This window comes from Myodes glareolus, chromosome 13 (genome assembly GCF_982192425.1).
Source record: "Myodes glareolus chromosome 13, mMyoGla1.1, whole genome shotgun sequence".
Lineage (NCBI taxonomy): Eukaryota > Metazoa > Chordata > Mammalia > Rodentia > Cricetidae > Myodes > Myodes glareolus.
Window position 1 is genome coordinate 70394895 of NC_142038.1, and position 20474 is coordinate 70415368.

Sequence of the window (20474 nt, forward strand, 5' to 3'; positions counted from 1 at the left end):
ACTTCAGTTGGATTCTAGGTAGTTGTGTAAGAGGTAGGTCACAGGAGCAGGATTTGAATTCAGGTCTCTCTGGAGTCACAGCCTACACCAGCCATCCAGCCATCCATATATTTCATCTTGAAATGGTCATGATCAGGAATACTACAAAGTATTTCCCGAGAACGACAGCAGGTATTTCATCAATACATTTGATAGTATAGTTGTACCTTTTCTACTTTCTGAAACAAATGTCAGAAATAGTCGTCTGAAAAGAACCTGGCGCTCTTGGGATTCGTATCATCCAAAAATTATTTTCTGCCCTGCGCATGTTTAGGGGGTGTGCTCATCTGTGTAGAGCAGCTTTGCTCTCAGGACCGGAGTTGGATCTGTCACTTCTTAGTACCTCTTAAGAATTGGTGCATGCCTTTTCTTTGGCACAGCACATTCCTACCTGGTCTCCATCTTTGACTTTCCTCTTCATTTTCTAAGCTGTGTCAATTCCGCTGAGCCAGTAACTGCAGGTTCTGTTTGCGATTTGCTAAGTCTGAACTCTCATTTTAGAGAGAGGTATGTTTAAAATGTCTGGAAAACTTGACTCAAGTGTGCAAGGCTGTTTTGAATACTGACTAATTAAAGAGGCTCTGTAAATAGACCCCAGGGTTTCTCACTTATATAAATGTATTTAGCTTTTAAAACTTCACACGTGACTTAGTTCTTAATTAACCCTACCTTCGCACTTACTGATGGCATCCTCTCATAAGTCCACTTTTATGACTATTCTACCCCCCACCCCATGTGTGTGGGTGTGGGTGTGGGTATGTGTCTGTGGGTGTGGGTGTGTGTGTGATGCAGGCAAGTGTGCGTACCCTTATGCATGCAAGAAAGAGACCAGAGGAGGATGTGGAAGTGAGTATCTAACCCTACAGTTCTCCTCCATTGTGTTTTGAGACAGAGTCTCACCTAGAAGCAGAAGCCTGGTTTCAGATAGGCTGCCGAGTCAGTGAGCTTCCGGGGCTGACTTGTCTCTGAGCCCTGATGCTGAAGGTATATGCGGTTTTTTATGATGAGTGCTGGAGATCTGAACACAGCTTCTCATCCTGCATGACAAGTGCTGTTATCAACTGAGCCGTCCCTCCAGCCCGTTTATCACGTTGGAAGTGTAAAGCTAAAACCACCTCAGCAAAGCTTCAGTGGAAAAACAGTAGCCGTGACTGGAAGCAGTTTCAGCACATTGGAAGTTTCCAGGCGGTGTTCTCGCGTCGTGCCCGCGTTGCTACCTTTGCCTTGCAGGAGCTTCCTAACAGGCATCTTGTCCTGTAATACTTCCACCGACGCTTTGGCAGTTTTAAATCCAAACTGCTCCCTTACTCCCAGTTCAACAGCACAGCGCACCTTGCTTAATGAACACCCGTGTATCCTAAGTGCAGGCCCATGGAAGGAGGTGGAGCAAGGTCCCTCAGCTTATGATCCTCTCATGGCCACTGCTCTGGTCTTCACAGGTCAGGTGCTTTCTCCTTTCAATGGCTGTTTCTTTTTAGCATCCTCTTGCTTGGGAAGTGGGGAGATAAAAAGCAGCTGTGGGTGGTCTTTCATAAGACGGGTGAGCCTGCTCCTGCCTACTGGGAGCTAGGCTTCCCTTTGTTCTCAGCAGATGCTCTCTGAAGCTGTGACCTGTTCCCTTCTCTGACTTATTCTTGACATGAGAAGGTGAATACTAGCCTCCAAAGTGTGAGTAGCCTGTCAAAAAGGAGGCTCCCTACAGATTTAAGAGTGCACCTACCCCCCTTATTGATGCTTCTAGCACGTTAGAAACCTTTCAGACTCTACCAAGGCAGATGATGGCCACAAAAAAAACAAAACAACAAAAAGCAGATTTTCTTTAAATTTCTGTCATGATAGATTAGAATATTTAGTTTTACTTTAATGTAAACAAGCAGCACACATTAGATACTTTCTCTGTGTGTTACCTGCTACTACTCACTGATAGACCTGTAAGCTCCACCCATGTAGTGTAGAAGTGGTTCATTTTCCCATCGATGAATTCTGTCCAGTTGTAAGAAACATCTGCATGTTATTTATCCTTCCACTATACTTGAAAAATTAAATTTTTCCAGTTTTATTGATTTATTTACTTATTTACTTACTTAGGCACAGGGTCTCACTGAGTAGCACTGGCTGGCCTGGAATTCTCTGTGTAGGTCAGGCCAGCGCCACGAGTTCTGAGTGCCATGATTAAAGGTACGCCCTTTCAAGCGTGTCCTTCAGGTGAGTATTATGAGTAAACCTGCAGTAAGCATTTCTATGCATGTGCTAGGTATTTGCTGGCTGTGAGCACTGCCCGTTCCTCTTCTAGAAGCGACCATGCAGGTTATAGCTCCCATCTCCACAGTATGAATGCTGGTTGCCCAGCATCCTCAGTCTCCTTAGCACTTGGAATTCTGTGATCTTCAACTTCAGTCCTTCTGGTGCAGTGGGTCCCATGGTTTAGTTGGGATATCCTTGCTGGCTTACCGACCAGTTGTATCTTCTTTCATGAAGCTTTAGTTCAACTTGCCTTTTTTTCTTTCTATAGCATTGCCTTTTCCTTATTGATCTGATGGAACCATACATGACAAGCATAGCTTTTTTTTCAGATAAGTTCCTTGCAGATCTCATCTCATTCTGTAACCTGCTCTTTAGATTCTCCTGATGATGTCTTATGATGGGCAGAATTTTAGTTTTAATGGAAACCAATCTGTCATTGTTCCTATTGTGCTAAAGTATTTGCATTCTATTTAGGATCTTTATATCTGTCACTATAACGAACCCCACACCCACAAACACAACATCGTATGACTTTAAAGACGGTTTCTCATTTTACCTGTCATAATTGTGAGGGGTAGTTGTGATTTTGTGAATTACGCTTACAATCTATCTGTGCTAGATTGTCTATTGGGTGTAGGATGTAGGTAACGTCTTCTGTTTTCATCCTCCGTTAACACGAATGAAAGACAGTGAAGGTTCCTAGCAGATGCTTATGTATGTGTAACTCTGTGATTTGGTGCCCCACTATTTTGCACTATTTATTCTGTTTATCTTTGTTCCTTTACCATGTTGCTTAAATTACTGTTTCTTCTAATGTCTTGCTGTCTGATAAAATAAATACCACAATTATTTTTTTCCAAAACATTTCTTTACATATATTCATCAGAAGTAAGGGAGTCTTGTACATGCCGAAGCCTACATGGTATGCAGGAGCCGGTTCTCCCCACCATTTAGGGCTCTAGGATCAAATTCAGGTCATGAGGTTTACCCACTTTACCACCAAGCCATCCTGCTAATCCTTGTTCAAAACATTTTTGATGGATTCTTTTACTCTTTGCCTCTGTCTCTAAGAAAACCAGAAATATTTAATGACCTTCCTATCGCAGTGTGTTTAATTCAAATCCTTTTCCAACCAGATGCTCTTACTTCAAATATGAAAGCTGTGTTCAGTTCATAAGAATCCTGGCTTTGTTGAAATAAAGAATTTTCTCTGTTCTATAACTCTTCTTGTTGGGAATTCTGTTCTTTAGAGTGTAGAATGGGCCATAGAGTAGGAATCAGGATTTTCAGATGCTGGGAGATAGATCTTGACAAAAACAAGCCTCGGAAATGGAGCTGGGGCCATTATACATCTGAGACAGGAGTTAGTTGATTTTGTGTGCTTATTTTTTTAATAATGCAGTAGTTGGCATTTTAAGGACATGTATACTGCTAGAGGTGTAAATGGGATCTGTGCCTCCAGAAGTGAATACAACTTGTCGTAAAGGCTGCTTTTGTTATTGTTTATAAACACATGCTGGTGGGGGACTGGTCCCATGAGGGGCAGCAGTGGGTCCCCTGGGTGGGTAGGAGACCACGGCCAGTGAGACACAGAGTTTGGGTATAGAGTTTTAGTGGGTTATGGAAGGGAAGGGGGAGGGAGGAGAGGGGCAGTAGTTACCTCTTCAAAAGAGTGACCAGAAGAGGTAGAGGCTGGAGAGGAGGGTTGGTGAGAGCTGCTTGCCTAGAAGTAAGGGGGGGAGGGTTGTTGGGAGTGCTTGGAGCTTGTCTCTTAAAGGTACAGGGTACCCATGTGACAGGGAAGGTCAGCAAAATAATAACAGTTTTGACTGTGTTATCTTAGCAACATGACAATATTTTACCTGTCCACCTCTAGAGGTCTGAGAGGTCCTTTCAGCTAAGAGTGGAAGCCAGGAGACAACAGGCTGACTTCTGTGGCTGGATTGCCCAGGGTTTAGCTCTTCTTTCCAAAACAACACAGCCTTCCTCCTGGCAGCTAGCTGATTAGGAAGAAATCAAAGCAAAGTAGCCATTCACAAGGGCATGTCTTATCTATCTAGATTACCATCTCTGTCTGTTGAGGTTCTCTGCCAGAGCTGCTGATTTCTTCAACAAATAACAGAGGCCTTAAAGAAGAAATGGGGGGGGGCAGACAGGGAACTCTGTGCCTTTTTCCTTATCTGAGAAATAGGAAAGGAGGTTGTAGGTTCTCTGTCCCACTGTGGATGGTTATGGTCAAGGCCAGAGTGGGCCACATTTGAAACTGTATTTGCAAGAGGCCTTCCCTGTGTTTTGACAGGCCTGTTATCTCTTTCTGCCTGGGATTATTGACTGGTGGACAGACCTTTTTAGTACAGTGTCTGGTCTCTTTTCCTAAGGTGAGACTCCATTATCTGGCTCACTGCTATCACCAGCCAGGCTTTGCTGGTTATCGAGGCCTGTTTAATTACCCTCATTAGTAAATGTCCTTTGTTGCCCTTTTGGCCAGCAAAGCTGCTTGCAGATCCTGTATCACTCCCAGTGATCTCTCTGTGTAGTTCTTCTGTGTCAGCATCTCTAATAAAATCGGGTTGGGGGGGGGGATGTACAATACAGGGCATTTCTCACATCCCCTGGGTCCTTCCCCTGCAAACCCCTGGGTAGTAACACACTACTCTCTAAGGCTTAAGCTCTTTTTATGATAATTTTTCCACTAAAACCAATGTTTATTGAGTGTGGTTTATGTTTGCGGCATCTTTGATGTCCTCTTCAAAGCATACCCATCCAAATCACTGTTATCAGGTAGCAGTTTTATTTTTTACCTAAGGAAAAGCTGTCACATGGGTATCAATATAGTATTTAAGCTGCTGTTATGATAGGTGTTAGAAATGAACCTGGGTGGTTTGTGACTATGTTCTCATTAGTTTCTCAGAACGTAAGGCAGGGTAGACATTCAGTCTTGGAAAGTAGCAACGTAGGATTAAATGTCCATTTGAGTACAAGGGAGATGAAAGGTTTCCATCCCTTGTACCATCCTCCACGCAGCTTGTGTTCCTCCAGGCCACTGACATTGCCCTACATCCTGAGGCAGAATTCATCTGAGGGCTGCCCTATCCTTACCTCGGGCTGCAGGAACCTTCGGAGTCCTCTTCTCTCAGTTTTCCTCGGGAAAGGTTGTCATCTCACTCGGGACCACAATTGCTGCAGGCTTTCTCAGTCTGTGAGAAAAGGTGATGCTGTTGATGGTGAAGAACACTACTGACCGCTGGTCACCAGAGCCGACCAGACCTCGAGGGGTCGCCCCAATGAGCATGGCAGAGTTAGCTAACTCGGGTCAGAGCAGGATGTGGCTCTGGTAAGAAGTGAGGATTCTACATTATTGGTCTCTCTCAACTCCTGGGTTCTTGGGGTCTGTTGCCTACTGTACCAGGTCTGCCTTGTACTCTCTCCAGCTGCTCTGTTCCTCCTGTGCCCCACACGGTAAGCACCAGCACGGCTTGGGCTTGGCACACATTGGGTCTTCGCTTTCCGTGATTGAGAACTCTCTGTGAGTTCCTAGGTTTTAGAGACAGTCAGTTAGATAGGTGTTCTTTGGTTTTTTTTGCTTGAATGTGATAGTTTTTTATTAACTTTTGAGAATTTCTTTCAATGCGTTTATATCATATTTGCTCCCATTCTTCCTTCAACTCCGCCCAGATGTACCCCCTTCCTCTCTATTGTTAACCTCATTGCTCAAGAATGACACCATTATCACAATTTAAAGCCAAATTTGAAGCAAGCTTTGTTTAAATAGTGGCCAGGAAGATGGTCTATGACCAGGACCACCTCTAGTTCCTCGAAAATGGCCATGAGTCATGTTTTGCAGGGGCTTAGAGAGGCAAATTCACAATTTCACCGTATTTGCCATCTTGGCCAATCAGGGGCAAGCATATATACATCCTGGTAAATTTCCTGCCTGTGTACTTCCTGCTCACATGTGATCATCCTATATAGTGCGGCCAAAAAAACTTGTGTAGGGGAGTGAAAACATGTGACTTGTTATCTCCCATAACCCAAATAGCCTCAGCATTACATGAAATATCTGTTTTGGGGTAAGGGGTTATAGGTTAGAGGCATTTTTGTTGCATGGATCTCTTAGGCACAGTAATTAAGTTTTAATTTATTTATTGTTTTTTGAGACAAGGTTTCTCTACTGTAGCTTTGGAGTCTGTCCTGGAACTAGCTCTTGTAGCCCAGGCTGTCCCCGAACTCACAGAGATCTTCCTGCCTCTGCCTCCCGAGTGCTGGGATTAAGTATGCCACCATTGCCCAGCAGTAATTAAGATTTAAAATATAACTTTGACTCTCACACTGTCCCCTCCTAATTCTATACCCTACAGAGTTTTGTTTGTTTGTTTGTTTGTTTTTTCTTAAATAACCTAATGAGTTGGTCAGCCTATCAGAGACAGTATCCTTGGGGAAAAAAAGACTCATCCCTCCCCAAGAACCTTTTGAGTACCCATAGCTCCTCAGTTAATCCCTTCCAGTTCCATTCTCATATGTGACTGGGTTGCTGTGAGTCCTGTCATGTCCAGAAGACTCTGTTTGCTCCTGTTCTTCCCTACCTTTGGCTCATAACAATCTTTCCACCTCCTCTGCAGTGGTTCCTAGGTATGCGTGTGTGTGTCTGTGTGTGTGTGTGTATTGTGATATAGTCTTCCTGTTTGTGGCTAAGCACAGTGAGTTTTTCCTTAGAAACCATCTAATTCCTAATCTAATTTCATTGGTGGCTTGAGGAACACCACTGAAAGGTGGTTTCTTTACCAAGTAAGGCATCAATTCATGCTATGCAGTCATGACTGTGTTTTACTGAGCTTGAAGAATTCAAAACCATGGAGGATGAAATTCTTGTTTCTTGGTCTTATTGGTGTATATCATTAACCTGTAATTTGTGGATGACTATTTCTGCAGACTCGGATTACACTACATTATATATTAATATATATTATATATTAATTACTGGATTCTGAATAAACAAAAACTGATTTCTATGAGAAAGCTGTATTATGTTCTGAATGCATAGGATAGCTTTCTGTACTGCCGATCTTAGAAGAAAGAAAGCCCACCAATATATTTTCACAGTTTTATTACTGCACATAAGTTTGCTTCTGTCATAGAGACAATAACTTCACTGACTAGTGAAGCCTTGATAACTTGTGTTCTTGCTTCCTTAACAGTAGCTGAGCATCAGACTGTGAGTGTGTAAGGACTAGGGAAGAGTGTCTCACTCCTCATGGACCCCGTATGCTCACAGGACTGCCATTTTTTCATGAGCCAGCCAGCACTAGCCTAACCACACATTTGCCATCACTGATGGCATTCATATTGAAGGATGATTTGTACGAATTAAAGTTATAGGCTTACAAGTGGTGGCTCTTCACTTATTTTCACAAGTCCCTGGGGGGATTCTTTGGTCCACGTACCTGGGAAGAGTAGTAAATGAGTTTAGAGAAAGCTGTGGGCTTTCACCAAAGCAGATTAGATACTTACGTGTGGAAAAGCTTTGACTTGTCATCTGTGGTTCATTTTGACGCCACCCATGACAGTTTGCATGATCTGGCCTGTCAGACATGGTGTGAGGATATGCATCCCTGCACATGGAGGAGGCGAAGCAGATACTGCTGCTCATGCAATGAGATGAGCATTATATGCGAAGTGCATCATGAAGCTGGAGGCCAGCTTTCCTTATGAGAAAGCATTAGTCCTGTCTGTCAGACCCAGTCTTGTGAAGAATCACATGTAATTTCAGGATACATGCAGGGAGCCATGATGAACTTCCTTTAGTAACGCCTGTCTCAAGGACCAAAGTGACCCAGAAGTAATTATTTGATCTGCTGAGTTAGTACTGAGTAGACTCCCACCGTCTCCACAGCAGCAGGAGTTCATCCTGCAGACTTCATGGCCCTGATTTTGGATCTGACTTTTAGGAACAGACATGTTAATTGTTAATCCTGTAACGATTTTTAACTTCGTGACATCTAGAATTACTATGGAAACACAGATTTCTGTTTACAGATTTCTGCCCTATCCATAAAGTTGTTTCTAGACTGCGTTGAGGACAGAAGGCCCATCATCTCATAGGAGAGGGGTCATAACTGAATGGAAAGAAGAAAGTGCACTGAGTGCCAACTTCTTTGCTGTCTGCTCCCCGACTGTGGACGCAGGGTGGCCAACCATTGCATGCACCTGCCCATGAGGGCTCATTTAACTTTGAGCTAAAATAAACTTTTATGTTGCTTTTGTTAGCTGTTTTGTCGCAATCACAAGAGCTTCATTTCTCCTCTCCTCACTCCACTGTGTTGCACTTTGAACTACAGGAGAACTGACAGCCCGTGCTTTTGCAGCTGGCCTTCTGCTCCTTGGTGTGCCATGTGACCAACCTGTCTAACTTCGCCCGTCAGGAAGCATCTCAAGGCCCCTTATCTTGGAAATCCAGGCTGATGTGTGTGTGTGTGTGTGTGTGTGTGTGTGTGTGTGCGCACGCGCGTGCGTGCTGTGCCCTGCCAGCCTTCAGGTCTTCCTCTGAGCAGAGCTTCTGCATCCGGTCCTAACAGTGAACCTGGCTCTGTAAGAGCAGAGGATTCTCATACTTACTGTTTATTCCCATCGTCTTGACATTTGGCCTCTGGCGGCCCTCACAGAATGTTAGTTTTCCTCCTTCCTCAGTTGCCAACCTAGTATGAATTTGTGCTAGTAAGACATGTTGAACACACTAGTAACTTTTATTTCATCACATGGGATCCTGATACCTGCTTGTATAAATGCTACTTGCCTGTTCCGTGTCTGTCACTGTGCATTGCTTGCCTGCCTATGAAGTAGGCAGTGCAGCTTCGTCCAGTTTTAGGACCGGGCCTGTGACACTTGCTCTTATTCAGTGTTCTGGAGATCCAATACACTAACGTTTGTGTGAGTGTGCCTGTGTATGATTGCCAAGGCTCTTGGCGTAGCTATGACTTACTAGGTCGCCACTGGTAGTTAGTTTCTAGAGAAAGCCAAGGAAAGATCCAATCAAATGTTTAAGTATGACTTGCAAAATTGAGTACATACACAAAGTTAAAAACCAGCAACTCAGTCTGACCAACCAAATTACTAAAAGCTGGAGGTCTGAATAAACAATTTGGATAAGAACTAAAATCTGGAATCCAGGCATGTTGCCTAGACAGAGGAATGGGGCACAGATACAAGAAAACCCCTTGAAACCCATCTAGGCCCTCTATCTGCTGTGCCAGGGTTCTCTGTGGGCAACCAGACCTGACCATCTAGCTGAACTAATGTATTATTTAGCCATGGTGTATTTGGTCCCTTGAAGTCATTATCTTACAAAATCTTTCTGTATCGTAAGCGAACTACCAGATGGCAGGATCTGGACACGACGGTGAGGACCACTTTCTGCATCTTTATCGTTGGCTAAGCTCCCTCCTAACAAGGCTCCAAGTCATCCATCCGTGGATACCCACCTGCAAGTGCTAGCACATGTTAGTTATTTTAAAAGCAGAAATGAATTCACAGGAGGAGAGTTTCGTCAGAACACTGTTAGTCCCTATTGTCCTGCTGTTCACAACATGCTGATGGCCAGGTACACATTCCTGGACTAGGGACAGTGTGGGATATGATTGGACAGAGCACATCCATCTACTTCTGTTCATTCAGTATCTTTAATATACATATGTACTTTGCATGTTTCTTCCCTTTTTGTTCCTGTCACTTCATGCGAATGAACACAGAATTTTGTGTAATCACTTTAACGTATTTTTTTCTGGCTAATCATAAGTATACTATTTTAGACTTGGGGAAGGGAAATGTATCAGTATTTTAGTAATAGAAAATACTAATTTGAATGTCATAAAAATGTCAGTATTTGTCTGAAAAGAAAGAAGGAAAAGAAGGGGAGAGCAGAAGAGGAGGACAAAGGACTGATACCGTATGTTGCTAAAATTTCTAGATGAGAGTGTGGCCAGCATACAGCTCCACTCTCTGCTGGTTCTGGAGCACAGCCAAGAGCCAAGTCCCTCTGTTTCTATCATATACCCACACAACAGCACAACAGCAGCAGGGCAGGGGTGTTAGAGGAGAGTGTGTGCCCAGCCGTCCTGAAATACTTACTGTCTGGCCTTTTATGGCATTTTCAATGACTAATAAAACTTGCTGTAGACTTGTGGTTAATCTCGCAGTCTCTGCCCCACTCCCTCCCTCATTCTCTCCCTCCCTACAAAGTTTGAATTCTGAGTATTAAGTTCCATTTAGAAATTAAATGCCTGTCATCTACTCTAGTCACATGTCTAAGCTGTAACAGAACCAGCATCTAAACAAAAGCACTGATACTAGCATTCATTTGTCAAAATAACTTTATGTGTAAATTCATCGTGAAACATAGAATAGTCTTTCTTAAGATATTCCAAGATCGTGCATAGAAAGGAGGGAAGGATTTCAAGTCTGTCTTCCCACGTGGCCAATACTGCTCTTTCTTTAACTGTTTTTATGTTTCTCCAAGGCCGAGAGGAGGTTACTTTGACCTTTATCTTAGTGGTGACATTTTTAATTTTTTTTGTAAGAAGTTGTAGGTTGTTGTGAAGACATAGAGGAGAAGACAGTTTTACTGACAGCACTTACTCCTCAAGAGAGATAAGACTTAGAGGGTAAGAAGTGATTGATTTCTGTAAGTCTGTGACCAAATTTCAGAGAAGAATGGGAAATTCCATGCATTTGTAGAAAATTCATTTTTCAAATTTAAGAAATATCTTTATAAAGAGCATTAGACTAGATGATAGATGAGAGCCAGGTATCAGGTCTATCGTGCTAACACTTGAGAGGTGGAGTGTAAAGATTGTGAGTTCAAAGTCAGTGTCAAATACAAATTAAATTAGTTTAAGATCAGTGAGGGTCTACCTGAAACCCAGTTTCATGCATGCATGCATACATACATACATGCATATACACATGCATGTGTACATACATACACACATGTATACATATATACATGGTCTATGAAGTCCATAACCACACTTGTGATTCAAGAGAAAGTGTGTTCTGAGTCCAGTTGAAATAAGTTGTACATTTGCTTCACTCCACTTTCCCCCAAAATATGCCAGATGTCACTATTAGAGACAGTTTGTGACAAATTTCACCAAAGCCATTTCTGCCACAAAGCCATGGTTGGTGCTTTAACGAAAGAAGCATCATCTCATTAAAAATTTTGGAAACACAATACCTCACAAGCTCCCAGGATAGTGTATGCAGCAAGCCTAGGAAGAGGGAGTAGTGAATGGATTCCCTTACAATGGGGTCTTAGCCCTTCCCCATGAGAAACGCCGGGCTGGCCCCAGTGAGATCGTAGTGAACAGGAGAGACCGCCTTTTCAATTTGCTGAGTTGGTTTATCTCTAGTAGGTTTGCAGCTCAATTCAGAAAGGGCTTTAGAAAAGCTTTGGTGTGGGGAGACCTAAGAAGCCGGGGGCTCTCCTTGGTTGCTGGCATGGTTTGTAGATGGTCTCCATCCTAACTGCTTTGCCGAGGAAGATCAGGTGTTATGTCCTCTACATAACGATTGCACAGAAGTCAGATACAGCATGGTGACCCGTTAACACCTTAGGACTGTTGCAGTTCTTTTAATACTGGGTACTGCGGGCGGTGGAAGGACCCAGGTTTATTTACTCTCCCTTTCCCTTCCACATTGGTCTCGAGATTTCTTCACCCATACTATGGTCAGCATCTTCAGTTTGAGAATTTCAGTATTTTACCTTGACGTTTGCTTTATTTTTCATAGTCGCTTGATACTGAAACAAACTGTTTACTTTGTTTGTCATACTGAAGGTACCTTGTCTGTCTGTCTGTTTTACCCTCCTAAAGTCAGTTTGTCTGTCTGGCCATCCTGTACCTACTTTGTCTGTCCTACCATCTTGAAACTACTTTGCTCCAATTTAAAAAAAATATAAAACCAAAACAAACAAACAAAAATATGTTTTCTTTGGTAACAGGCCTGGCCTAGGGAAGGGCAAAATTCTTCACCAAGCAAATGGCCTGATCTTGGAAAATTTCCAACTTCTCCATATGCATACACTTGTGGGAACTAATAGCTTTATTTGTGTGTAAGGGATGGGATATGTGCATGAACATATTTACATGTATGTATAGGACAAGTACATGTGTTTTCAAGAGTGTAAGGAGGTCAGATATCAGCATCCCGTGTCTTCCTGTGTCTCTCTTCATGGATTTTGAGATGAGGATGCGCAGTAAATCAAGAATTCACTAATTCCACGAGACTCATTGGCCACTAAGTCTCAGGCGTCTTCCTGTCTTCACCGCCCAGCACTGGGGTTCCAGGCAGCATTGCTCTGCCCAATATTTTATGCAGTTCTGGGGAGGGAAACTCAGTCCTTCTTGCTTGGCAACACTTTACTTACCGAGGGTTCCCCTGCCTCGCAGCCTTATTCTTACAGTCAGTCAGAGTGGACTGTGACCTTGGTCCAACAGGAGTCTTGCCGAGCTTCACTAATCAATGGAATCTGAGCAAAAGCACCACTCAAAAGTTTCTATTTGGTTATATGAGATGCCATATGGGAACAACCTAATATGATTTCTCACAGATCACAGGATGAAGGGTGACTTCCTTCTTTCATCTTCTTAGAACTAAAAACAGCATTTGGCAGTCAGTGGGTGCTCCTGTGTCTCTGTGGAATATGCCAGATGAATGTTTCCATCACCTCCTCAAAGATGCTAAATTCTATACATTCTTTTGGAATTTACTTCCCTAAAATATTTGTCTGAAAATCTGAAATTTTATATATTCTGTTGTTGTGTTTTATTTTATTTTATTAGCACAACCAAATGCCTTCAGGTAGATTTGTGCTGGCATCATTTGAATCAACCGTAAATTGTTACAAGGCAGTGGAATTTTACTAACAAAGGCCAGAACCTTAGCCTCCACTGCTATTCACCTCCCACTAGCTCTCCCAAAATTAAATCACCCTTAGAGCATTCTAAATCTTAAAAAATAAAAGGTTTTAGTTCTTTAATGCAAGTATTAATATTTCACAAATAGTACAAAAGCCCCAACTCCGCGCCTACTTTTAATGACTCTTGCCAGTTAACACGCATCCCAATGATGAGTTGAAGTACAGTTTTGTTTGACTTCCATTTGAAAATGAAATTTCTTTGAGAAGTTCACATTGTAAGACTTGACAGTCATAAGACAAGTGTCAGAGCCATTCAGCCTCCAGAATTCTGGGATCTAGATAAAGAACGCTTGCTCCTTACAGCCTGCATGGCTTAAACCACAGACCCCAAAGACCTGCATTGAATTTGGGGTCTCTGTAATTCTCATTTTAATTCTTATCCTACATGTTGTAATTTTTATGTTTAAAGAGAGCATGATGGGATTGTAAAGATATATAATTTAGGGAATTCATATAGAATGAGCTTTTATCAAAATGTCTAAAGTTGAACCCTCAGGGCAGGACTTTTGCTATAGGACACAGAACAACACCAAGAGCAAAGCCTGTCCCTGACCCCCTACCACGTGCTCCCTGCCACCAGATGCTGATAGTTTGCTTTCTCCGTAGAGCAGAGGAAGCCAACACAAAGACACTCTTAAGTCTCCCTTAGCCCAGCCTCTAGCTTGCTGTAAATCAATGGCTTTCTGATTCTCTTTGATCCCATTATAACTGAGCAACATTCCAGGTTTCTATCATCGTGGGGAGATAAATCACCCTGGCACTGTTCTCAGGGATGGGCCTGGGGTCCTGTCTCTCCTTCGCTGACGTGAATTACTGCCAAGGACTGTAATGTGATCCAAGGCACATCTCTTGAATCAGCTGTTCTTTTGATAGCTGGCATGAACATCATCCCTGCAATTAAATTCAACGCTTGCTTTCAGCCAACACTTGGTTTAGACCTGGACAAAAGGGTGTGTGTGTGTGTGTGTGTGTGTGTGTGTGTGTCTATGTGTATGGTGTGTGTGTGTGCATGTGTGTGTTATGTGGGAGCAATATGTGTGTGCATGTGCACATGCTGAGGTAAGTGGACGACCTTGCAAGTCCTGCTCTTATCCCTTTGAGACAGTTTTGTTTTTCACTGAACGTGAAGCTCGACAGGAAGCCAATCAGTTCCAGAAATCCTCCTGTCTCTGCCTGCACTCACACCAGCCCTTCGGTGACAGCTTCGTACAGTCATTTATTTGGGTGCTGGGGATCTGAACTCGGGACCTCATGCTTGCAGAGTACACGTTCTCACGCACTGAGCCATCTCCTCAACTCTGCTCTCTCATTTTTGCAGAAGCAGGCCAGAGCTTCAAAAAACTCTGCAGACTAACAACCTGCTGTATGTGTGTGTCGCTGTGCTTTGGAGGGTGATGATGGCCAGGACACAGTGCTACTAAGGGAGTAGCTGCTGTCGCCTGCAATGTGTCCCCCTGTCAGTATGGGAACTTTCCCCCTCATGTATAGAGCTTTCAGTGTTCCTGTCAGAACTGTGTCTAAATGTTGGCAGCACATCGAATGTTTTTTAAACGGTGCTAGCCAGTTGAAATGTGCTTGTATTCGCCACCTGAAGAGGCAGTGGACATTGCCAGGCCGTCAGGGTAGAGGACTCTGTCCAGTGGAAGAATATCAGACGTGTTAAACCATCAGGCTTACTTAGTTTGGTTTAGAAAAGAAACCCTCCGGGCTCCCTCAGTGTTCTCTTGCTGTGAAGAGACATCATGGGCATGGCAACTTTAGAAAAGAAAACATTTAGTTGGGAGATTGCGTACAGTTTTAGAGGTTTAGTCCATGGTGGGGAGCATGGCACGGGGCATGGTGGCTATGCAGGCAGACATGGTGTAGGAGGAGCCCAGACTTCTAGATCCAGACCCGCAGGCACCAGAAAGAGTGAGAGCGACACTGGGTCTGGCTTGAGCATTCGAAACCCCAAAGCCACCCCCAGTAAGTGACATCATCCTCCAATGAGGCCACACCTCAATGCCTGTCAGGTGGTGTAGTGCCATTCCCTAATGACTACCTCCTCAAATCTATGAACCTAGGGGGGGCTATTCTTAATCAGACGGCCACACCCTCTGTATTCTCACTGGTGTCGCATTGAAGTTTCACCAGGTACATCCATGAGTGTCAAGGAGTGTTTCATCTGATAAAGACAGCCTTTAAACATAAGAGTACCCTGTTTTCTGTAATTAAGACTTTCTAATAGAGTGATTTCATGCTGAGGATAGAAACATTTGTTAGCTAACAATCTCCTTTCCACTTGACTTCCCTTTCCAGGACAAGTTTCCTTAGAGGAGTCCCTCTCCTCACGGGTCTCTCCTGTGTTCACTAGCTGAACAATTCAACATGGCCTGGAAAACCTCCCTTCTTCCTGTGAAAGCATTTAAAATTTTTCGAAATAAATCCCTCTTTATACTGCTTTAAAGATTTTCTCAAGTTATGTCCCTTTAGGCCTCTAAGACACTCTACAGTTCCTAAAGTCTCTAAGTTTAAAACTGGAGCACATGACTGCTCCTGGCCGTGTGTGGATGACTTAACTCTTCTTCCCCTGTCCATGCTGCTGGTTCTCCCTCCAGAGCGATGTCTCTCTGGCCCACATGTAGATCCAGGTTCAAACCTAAAGCCAGTTGTCCAACGGGGTCTTTTCAGCACTAGTGGTATTCAGAATTTGTGCCTTTCCTGGCTTGCCCTTTGGGCCCCTCTCTGGCTTGCCCTTCCCTGTACACCACCTGACACATCCTGGTCCAGGTGACTTTTCCATACACCTACCCTAGGGTCATTACACACCAGGCTGCATCAAACTAGGTAAATAACTACTCAGAGGGAGTAAAGTTGTATGAAGTGCTTCTCCATCAACCTGGTGTTATAATAAAACCCAACACATTAAAGACAGGCACCCATGGTTTTAATTCCCATGCTGCCCTACTAACCATGCAACTTTGAGCAAGCTGCTCAGCCCGCTTAGAGTCTCTCAGTCAACCATGATCTAGAAAAGAAGCAAGGAAGCATTCGTTATAGGCTGGTTAAGAGTTAGAGAGGCAGAAATTCTTTATGAAGAGACTAGCAGAGTGACAGGCACACTGTGGGTATGAGGTTTTCTCGACTTCGTTTAGTGTCCCAGAATACTTGAGTTGCCCTTGGCTTTCCTTTCTTTGTCCAGACCATCTACGCAGCTCATCTCTCTTTAAGACCATTCTTGTAGCTTGGGCTTGACTCACTGCCGTAGGCTGTGCAAGGAGCCAGGCTGTGGCGTCTCACACATCCACAGTCCAAGCCTGTTTTGTGTGCTAGTATCTCCAGGACCATGGGTGGGTGACTTGGGTTCATTGCCACTCCACATCTTCCTATCTTAAAGGGAGATGATAAAATGTGTTAAAAAGATTAAATGAGCAGACATATGTACAGCACCTGGCACACTGCCAGACATAGTCACTGTTTGAGTTCTGAATAAATCAGACCCACGGTGGAGAAACCTCGAAAGCATTTGAGCTGAGTTTAGACAGAGCAATGCAGGCTGAACCGAGAGGAATGCTAGGAAGTTGGTGTCTTCTGCGAGTGTCAGTTTTGAATGGTTATGCACTTTGGGGAAGCTCAGGCAGGATTTGCAGTTTTGTAGCACCAGAATGTAGACCAGTGGTTCTCACCCTTCCTAATGCTGTGACCCATTAACACAGCTCCTCATGTTGTGGTGACCCCAACCATAATAGTTCTTTGTTACTACTTCATAACTATAATTTTGCTACTGTTATGACTTGTAATGTAAATATCTGATAAACAGGATACCTGATATATGACTCCCAAAAGGTCATGAACTACTGAAGTAGAGGTATGAAAAATACAGCGTTTGCCCAAACTGAAATTAGATTTGGTTTCAATGTATAGTTGTTTTACTTGTGCACTCCTGCCCAAGTGGCTGGTTGACTGAAAGTAGTTGGGGGAGCCCAGGCTATGCCCAGAGGACCCTTTTCACATCATCACTCTGCCTCTCTGCAAAAGCACAGGCTGTTTTTTTTTTTCCAGAACATTCCACAGGACTACATGGAGAGGAATCCAAGCTCATCTTGGTCCAGCAGGCCTAGATCAAACTGTTTCCCTAAAAGGAAGACAGGAAAATATTTTGGTTCTGTGGGCTACAGAGAGTCACTGGGGCTTATTTTTCTTGTTTGATGTTTTAAGTAACTCTGAAATTTTGAAGGCCATTCTTAACTAAAACTAGAGCACAAGTCAGACTGATCCACGGACCATAATTTATGGCTAAGAAATTCAAGACTCTAGAAGGAAGGGAGGGATGGAAGGTTGGGTTTCAACCTTGATGCACCAGTGCCTTCCTCGGAGAGCAGAGAAATGCAACCCATGTTGGAGACATTGATGCTTTGCTCCCACAGGGCATGTTGGAGTTGGATTCTTAGTTATGTTGTAGTGAGACCTCGTCACTGCTGTTTCCCATTGGGAGCTGATGAGGAGCGCTCTAAAACAGATGGAGCGCAGACTGCAGAAATGGAAAACACAGAAGAAAGAGCTGTGTGAAAGAAATATTTAATCATAACATGAAAAACTCCTAGTGGCAACTTTTCCATTATGTTAAATTGCACTCATTTCCATGCATTCCGAGGATGTGTTTAAAAACAAAGGTTGTAATCTTCTTGGTGTTCATCTCCCATGGTTTCTGGTTCCCTCCCTTGCAGGACTACGACCTGAGCCAGCTCCAGCAGCCAGACACAGTAGAGCCTGACGCCATCAAGCCTGTGGGAATCAGACGGCTAGATGAGAGGCCCATCCATGCCGAGCCACAGTATCCAGTCCGATCTGCAGCCCCACACCCTGGGGACATTGGGGACTTCATTAATGAGGTGCAGAGACTCGCTTTCTTTTTTAAATTTCATTTCATTAACGCGTTAACATATGTTAGCTATACAGAATCAGTTTCTTTATGGTATTTCATGCACATGTATAATGTGTATTGCTTATTCAACCCATTACATCTCGTGACCTCCACACACTCCCACTCCCAACTTCTACTTTCATGTTTTTCTTTGTGATGACCCCAAGTATTTAATTAGGGTTGGTTGCATGAGCATGAATCAGGGGTTATTGTAAGTGTTGGCGTATTCGATCGGTACGCTAAATAATCAGACCATCTCAAAACAACAGATATAATTTAATAATTGAAAAATGGGGAAACTCACGCTACCAGAGTGGATGGTCCAAAGTCCAAATGGGCCGGCGAGCACTGTATAGAGAGCGCACGCACCTATCTACTCCTGTTTATCTACCTGGGCTCCAGGAGGCCACACCCTAGCCAGATGTGATTAGCTGAGCTTCCCCATCAGGTTATATGTAGGAGCATTAGCAACTGCCCAATAACTACACTGTTGAAGAAAATCACTCACTTTCTTGTAGAACATTTTATTGTATTCTTAAGATTAGGTCTCTGAGATGCACATTTAGGACACAGCTATGGAGTATAATTCATTAAAATATCATTACGTTTTGCCTTGGGCATTTTTACCTTTCTTTCATTCTGTATGTCCTACTCCTTGTCTGGCTGGCTGGTGACTGCCTGACTGACTTGCTGGCCCGCCATGTCTCCCTAGTTCTTTCCCTTTCTTTCTCTTTTGGGCCTAGATTCCTTCTCCTCCGTATTCTCTCTGCCCATCAGCCCTACCTATCCCTCCTCTGTCTAGCCACTGGTCATCCAACTTTTTATTTCATCCAGTTTGGTACCTTAGGCAGCAAACAACACATTTTTACATAATTAAACAAATGTATACTAAAAAGATGTAGTGCATCTTCGCCTAGTTGAGGTAATATTCCACAACATGAGCCTCTTGTTTCATGGGCTTTATTGACATCGCTGTGCAATATATAAATGTTAGTGGTCTACTGTAAAGTTCCATATATAGTAAGTTTTGAAATAAGGGCTGGCAATCTTGATGAGTGTATAAAGGCACATTCCACCATCTGATGATCTGCGTTTGATCCCGGGGATCCACGTGGATGACAAGTGTGCTCTCGCATCCACATGGACACAGTGGTATGCACGTGAGCACACACACATGCGTGTGCATGAACACATACACACACACTAAATAAAGTGTAAGAATAATAATTTATTTAACAGAGTTTTAAAGCAGAGTTGGAGTATTTCTCAGCGTCTGTGACTTTCCATTGCTGTGTGTTCCTAATGTAAATAGGCTGTTTTCCAAACATGTTGGCTTCTGTTGAGGAAGTAAGAGGTTAATTTGTGGCGGATATCCATTAAGACCATATAGAAGGGAAGAGAGGAAAGCTACTATCTCCTTTTTTCTGTAATCTGTGTTCCGACTTGCCCTGTTCTTACACACTCTGCTTAGAAACAGTTGCAGGGGCTTATGGATAACATTAGAGATTTTTATTTATGTAAGAGTACCCAATGGGCCTGTGTCTGTATTTGTTGTATATTGTTCTGAAAAAAACATTGAATTATCCTCTTGGCTATTGAGTTTTAAGACACAATGAATTTTAGAATTACAGGTGTGAGAACTATATTTTCTTGCAATTAAGAGTTTTGATGAGTGGCATTCAAACCTTAGGAGCTTCTGCAGGGCCCTGTGGTGCAGTTCACTGTGGGAGTCAGTTCCAGCCCTAATATTCTTCTCTTAGAAATAAAAACCAAGCCCTAAGTGCAGTTATAAGGCTAATCATGGCCTGATTCCTGCACCTTCCTTCATTCCCCGAGTTTTTCTTAAACTGCAATCCTAAGGTCCTTGCAGTCCCCAAAGGATGGCCCTTTTGAACAGGAAAAACTCACACTTTCTCGATCTGCAAGTTTTCTGTAGCCATGAGAACCCAGTACACACACCTCGTCTCTGAAACTGTCCTTGATGTCTGGAAAGACCAAGTGATGCTTCTCCTCACACAATCCTCCCCACCGCCTGGACTGTGACTGTAAATATTCTCTCTGCCATTGGAGAGTGTGAACGTCGATATCCTCTCTTCCATTTGAGGGTGCAACTGTCAATATTTTCGTCTCTCACCTGAGTATATGAGTTCTCTAGAGCAAGGGCTATTTCTTGCTCTATGTGGCTGCTCTGTGGTGTTCAGTACTTTCGATGTATTAGGTGTGTTTTCACTTACAATCTTGTCAATGTGTTGGTGGGGACACGACTCCATCCGTCCTCAGTCACGGAGCCTCTGTTCAATAGTGAAGTTATACTCAGCA

At 43.4% G+C, this 20474-nt stretch overlaps 1 protein-coding gene across 2 annotated transcripts in view; it reads left to right on the top strand.

Moving 5' to 3' along the window:
* Positions 1-20474, top strand: part of Cdh2 (cadherin 2) — a 225697-nt gene that overhangs the window by 195953 nt on the left and 9270 nt on the right. For both annotated transcript variants that reach the window (XM_048447915.3, XM_085700091.2), the window contains exon 15: positions 17959-18123. In XM_048447915.3, the coding sequence (XP_048303872.3) occupies positions 17959-18123 (165 nt within the window). The remainder of the gene's footprint in view (positions 1-17958; positions 18124-20474) is intronic.